This window comes from Plodia interpunctella, chromosome 10, assembly GCF_027563975.2.
Source record: "Plodia interpunctella isolate USDA-ARS_2022_Savannah chromosome 10, ilPloInte3.2, whole genome shotgun sequence".
In the NCBI taxonomy this organism is placed as follows: Eukaryota; Metazoa; Arthropoda; class Insecta; order Lepidoptera; family Pyralidae; genus Plodia; species Plodia interpunctella.
The window spans coordinates 13,791-20,000 of NC_071303.1; the positions used below are offsets into that span (position 1 = coordinate 13,791).

Below are 6,210 nucleotides of genomic sequence, written 5' to 3' on the forward strand. Positions count from 1 at the left end.
CATTCCAAAGGAAATTCGCAATCATGGCAATACGCGGATTCCACACAATATCTGCCGTCGCAGCCGACGCACTGGCACGATTTCCGCCGCTACACTTGGTGATTGACGAGGTGCGTGAGACACACCACATCAAGAAGACCGGTATGTTGGACTCCCTCCCTGAGGACATTGGGCTGTACCGGCGTGTCCGGGTTAGGGACCTCCTGCATCCAGCCGAGCGGGTCACTATAGACTACAGTACGGCGACCACGCAGGAGGAAACCGACTACCTCATGAACCCGGAGGCACCCAATGTCTTCACGGACGGGAGCAAACACGACAATGGGGACACGGGGGCGGCGTTTGTCATCATCATGGAGGGACTGCCGGGGGGATCCGTGACCAGGAAATTTAAATTGTGCAGAACCGCTACTGTCTTCATGGCGGAACTGTACGCAATAGCCCAAGCCTTGGAGTGGCTTCGTCTTCGAGACCACTCCTCGGCCAAGATCTTTTCAGATTCTTTATCTGCTATAAAGGCTATCCAGGACCGCAGCAACACAGACTATCTCGTGAATCGTATTCACAGAGATCTGTTCTTGCTGCGGTCCAGGAACCAGGTGGTGGACTTTGTGTGGACGAAGGCTCACGTCGGGATAGTGGGAAACGAGATCGCGGACGCGACGGCCAAAGAGGCGGCCTCTAAAAAGACAGCGTCCGAGGTCAATTTCTTCCCACTATCCCACGCCAAGCGACTCCTAAAAGCGGCAACGCTCCAGGCTTGGCAGGCGGAGTACGAGTCGGCCGCGCAGGGTGCCACCACCAAAGCCTTCTTCCCTTCATTAACAAACATCTTCTCCTTCCTTAGCGCATTCAAAATCTCATTTGCCCTTACGCAAATATTAACTGGTCACGGATACCATAAGGAGTACCTCCATCGCTTTAAGATCACGGATGATGACAAGTGCCCCTGCGACGACTCCACGACGCAAGATGTGCCGCACATACTGATGAAGTGCCCAATTTTCTCAAAAACGCGCCACGACTATGTCGTGGCGTGCCAGAGCCACCGAATTGAGGAATTTAATCTCCTGCTATCTACACAAAAAGATGAGACAATGAAGACCCTGAACACGCACATCAACAAAATCATTGAAAACCTAAAGGCCATAAACAGCACATGAAAAAAACTCTTCTCCTTTCCCACTTCTACCTTCTATCCCAAAAAAAAAAAAAAACTTTCTCTATAGACAAAAACTGTACCATATATATTTATTATACCACATACCCTGTGGTGGGACTCCCTGCAAACTTTGTATCAACTAGCAAAAAAAACAGCAGGGACCCCAATGTTATCCCAAATATAAATGATACCAATATTTGCTTTTAATCTGCCCAATATATTCAATACTAGCTCTTCAAAAAAAAAAAAAAAACCTAACCTAACCTAACCTAACCTAACCTAACCTAACCTAACCTAACCTAACCTAACCTAACCTAACCTAACCTAACCTAACCTAACCTAACCTAACCTAACCTAACCTAACCTAACCTAACCTAACCTAACCTAACCTAACCTAACCTAACCTAACCTAACCGATTTTCTCTTTAGTGCATCTCGTGTACCCATCGATATAACAAGTGTTTTCAGTGCAGTTTTCTCTATAGTTTCTCTTTAAAAAATTCATTTAGTTCCCGTGAACGCCATACTTAGGCGCTAACACTCAAATAATTCCCTAAAATTTTTTCTCGCTATCCCTTGATCGTCTTTGGTTGTAGTTCTGCTTACTTACCTATCTCCCGGCTCCCTGTGAAGTTTCGTCGCTTTCCGTTGCATCCTTGTTGCATTTTCACCTGTAACATACTAATTTTTCATACAAATTTTATTAAAATCACACTTTTTCCTCTTTTTTCCGAGTTTTTCCTATCGGACCCTCGCTAGCTTGTTGCACCATCTTATCAGGCTAACGGAGGCGCATCTTTTGACGCCTCACACGTCTCGATAGGACCACCCGTTTTTGAAATCGTATTTTCACGATCTTCAAAAAGTCTACCTAAGCCCCTCAGGCACGTGTTCGACATATACCTAATTGTTCCCCTACATCCCAGTGAATTTTCTCTTTAGTGCATCTCGTGTACCCATCGATATAACAAGTGTTTTCAGTGCAGTTTTCTCTATAGTTTCTCTTTAAAAAATTCATTTAGTTCCCGTGAACGCCATACTTAGGCGCTAACACTCAAATAATTCCCTAAAATTTTTTCTCGCTATCCCTTGATCGTCTTTGGTTGTAGTTCTGCTTACTTACCTATCTCCCGGCTCCCTGTGAAGTTTCGTCGCTTTCCGTTGCATCCTTGTTGCATTTTCACCTGTAACATACTAATTTTTCATACAAATTTTATTAAAATCACACTTTTTCCTCTTTTTTCCGAGTTTTTCCTATCGGACCCTCGCTAGCTTGTTGCACCATCTTATCAGGCTAACGGAGGCGCATCTTTTGACGCCTCACACGTCTCGATAGGACCACCCGTTTTTGAAATCGTATTTTCACGATCTTCAAAAAGTCTACCTAAGCCCCTCAGGCACGTGTTCGACATATACCTAATTGTTCCCCTACATCCCAGTGAATTTTCTCTTTAGTGCATCTCGTGTACCCATCGATATAACAAGTGTTTTCAGTGCAGTTTTCTCTATAGTTTCTCTTTAAAAAATTCATTTAGTTCCCGTGAACGCCATACTTAGGCGCTAACACTCAAATAATTCCCTAAAATTTTTTCTCGCTATCCCTTGATCGTCTTTGGTTGTAGTTCTGCTTACTTACCTATCTCCCGGCTCCCTGTGAAGTTTCGTCGCTTTCCGTTGCATCCTTGTTGCATTTTCACCTGTAACATACTAATTTTTCATACAAATTTTATTAAAATCACACTTTTTCCTCTTTTTTCCGAGTTTTTCCTATCGGACCCTCGCTAGCTTGTTGCACCATCTTATCAGGCTAACGGAGGCGCATCTTTTGACGCCTCACACGTCTCGATAGGACCACCCGTTTTTGAAATCGTATTTTCACGATCTTCAAAAAGTCTACCTAAGCCCCTCAGGCACGTGTTCGACATATACCTAATTGTTCCCCTACATCCCAGTGAATTTTCTCTTTAGTGCATCTCGTGTACCCATCGATATAACAAGTGTTTTCAGTGCAGTTTTCTCTATAGTTTCTCTTTAAAAAATTCATTTAGTTCCCGTGAACGCCATACTTAGGCGCTAACACTCAAATAATTCCCTAAAATTTTTTCTCGCTATCCCTTGATCGTCTTTGGTTGTAGTTCTGCTTACTTACCTATCTCCCGGCTCCCTGTGAAGTTTCGTCGCTTTCCGTTGCATCCTTGTTGCATTTTCACCTGTAACATACTAATTTTTCATACAAATTTTATTAAAATCACACTTTTTCCTCTTTTTTCCGAGTTTTTCCTATCGGACCCTCGCTAGCTTGTTGCACCATCTTATCAGGCTAACGGAGGCGCATCTTTTGACGCCTCACACGTCTCGATAGGACCACCCGTTTTTGAAATTTTCGCCCACCACACCCGCCCAATTGTGTTCAGGTTGTAAAAGGGACTTCACTTGGGACACTCCATACCCAGATCTACTTCGCTTTTACCGCCACCTAGGGCCAAAAATCGTCACCTAAATTAACAGCCTCCTTAATAACAATAGTTTAGGATTACTTCGCTAGTTCTACCCATCCTCTACTTCGGAAAAATACCACTTCCAGTAAATCTCCCTTCAGCTGCTCTCACTCGCTTCCTCTGTTTTCGCTTTCATTGACGACATACTAAATTTTTTCATACTTTCTTCTTAACACTTTTCCGATCTAAGACAACATGGTCTTAGCCCACTCACCTCCGCGTAAGGCGGCCAATACTCGCCCCCCAGACAGGAACCGTAGGAACCTCACCCGCATCTCCGAGACTCCTACGGACATTATCACACAACAGAGTCCCCCGCCGCTACCCACCACCACCTCTAGAGCGGGGCACTCACGCTCTCACTCCCCGCGATCACCCCCGCCCAGGGGAAGGGCCCCTGTACGTTCACCTCCCCAGCGACTCCAGCGAATCATGCAGTCACCATCACCGTCCACTTCTCACGGTGCTCCCACCTCCCCGTCGCCCCTGCGGACGCCCCCACCCCAGTTGCCCCGACCGAGATCATCTTTCTCCCCCCCCGCAACCCCTTCTCGGGGATACATGTCGCCACCTAGCACTCCGGCCAGCAGGCGTGGGTCGATGAGCCGTGTGGGGGAGGATATCCCGGCGTCCTGGGAATCACTCTCACTGCAGTCGGATATCACCCCCGCACTCGTTTACTCTCCCTCGTCTACCCTCACCCCCGCGCCGGCGAACTTGCCGCCCTCGGCTGCTACACCGGCGCTGACGCACCCCCAGCCCACCCAAAGCAAAGTTGTGACTCAGCCTCTCTCAGTCGCAATCGCGGCGGCGACGGTCGCCCCGCAAGCGACACCAGCCCCCACCTTCCCCACCGCGCTCCAAGCGACACTCTCCTTTATCTCAGACTCGGCCAAGGAAATCATCGCCAAGATTTCCGAGGGCAAGAGCGTGACCAGCGGTAATAAGAAGCGCATAAAGGAGCTGGCGCAATCTATCATGGGCGCGGTGGAGGGGTCCCGAAATGAGACTCCGCCCGAGCTCCCGAAGCCGGTTTCGGACGCGGTCCTCCATGCCATCCGGGAGACTATTAGGGACGAACTAAAGGGACATGCGCCTACTCATGTTCCCACTCCCTACCCCGCCCCTCTACCTACCTCAACCCCCCCAGCCCCCCAGTCGAGGTCCTTCGCGACGGTAGCTGCCACCTCTCCACCCAAACGTCCTTCGCCAATGCCTCGTACCCAGCCGGCTATAATCATCAAGGCCAAGGAGGCCGGCGACAAACAACCGGATGTCTATAGCGAGTGGCGCAAAAACATCACGTTCAGAAACACCACATTCGCTCCCTCGAAAGTGCGCACCTTGCGCAACAATACGGTGAAGGTCAATTTCGACAACGCCGCGCAGAGGGATGAGACATTGGCGAGGGTCAACGAAGTCCCGGGTATAGTCGCGGAGAAATCCAAACTCAGGAAACCCCTCATCATCCTAAAAGGCGTGAGCAAGGAGACAAACAAGGACGAGCTGTTGGAGATCGTTGCCAGCCAAAATCAAGTGGCTGCCGGCGACCTTCGACTATGTTTCCTTCTTAAAAACCGCAGTGAGAACCTTTATAACGCGGTACTGGAGGTAGCCCCCGCAATTCGACGCGCGTTTGTCGAAGAGGGTCGCGTGAATGTGGAGCATCAGAGGGTGCACGTGGCGGATTTCAGCCGCTTTGTACAATGCCGCAAATGCCTGCAGTTTGGACACACAGGCAACAAATGCTCGGCTGACTTCTACCCGTGCGGCCACTGCGGCTCCGCTACGCACCACATCACTACGTGCCCATACAGAACAGACGCAACTAAGATGACCTGCTACAACTGTAAAAAAGCAAACAGCACCAACACCAAACACTCCGCCCTCGACGCTAAATCTTGCCCCAAAATCCTCAACGCCTTAAAATCCCTCAACGACACAACCGACTATGGTTATTAGTACGTTCAAAGTAACTCAATGTAACCTCAATCGCTGTTACACTATATATCACTTAATAGCGAATAAGTTCCTTTATTCATCAAAGGCATATAAATATAGTATAATACAGATATATAACACTTATAAAATTATGTACTGAAATATATGAATGGAATATACATATACGTATAATACACAATAATTCACAATAATACACAATATTACACATATATATATATATACATATACTTATAAATATAAACAAATTATGTATAATCATACAGTGGCGGGATTCCCCACAACTCTGTATCCAATAGCAGAAAGCAGAGGGAATCCCAAAACTTAAATCCTTATCAAATCATCAAAAATATCAAAGCCATATAAATATAGCATAATACAGACATATAACACTTATAAAATTATGTATTGAAATATATAAATAGAATATACATATACGTATAATACACGATAATACATATATATATATATATATGTGTATGTGTATGTATATATATGTGTATATGTATATGTATATGTATGTATATGTATGTATATATATATATATATATATATGTATGTGTGTATATATACATATACTTATAAATATAA

The 6,210-nt window shown here is 46.1% G+C and overlaps 1 protein-coding gene across 1 annotated transcript; it reads left to right on the forward strand.

Moving 5' to 3' along the window:
- Positions 1 to 3,855: 3,855 nt before the first annotated feature.
- On the forward strand, positions 3,856 to 5,622 carry LOC128673249 (nascent polypeptide-associated complex subunit alpha, muscle-specific form-like). The gene has a single exon (XM_053750978.1). It carries the CDS (start codon positions 3,856 to 3,858, stop codon positions 5,620 to 5,622), a length of 1,767 nt encoding a protein of 588 aa, XP_053606953.1.
- Positions 5,623 to 6,210: the final 588 nt, after the last annotated feature.

What these genes read in the sequence shown, in the direction of transcription:
- LOC128673249 (XM_053750978.1), top strand. Translation starts at nt 3,856, where the DNA reads ATGGTCTTAGCCCACTCACCTCCGCGTAAGGCGGCCAATACTCGCCCC.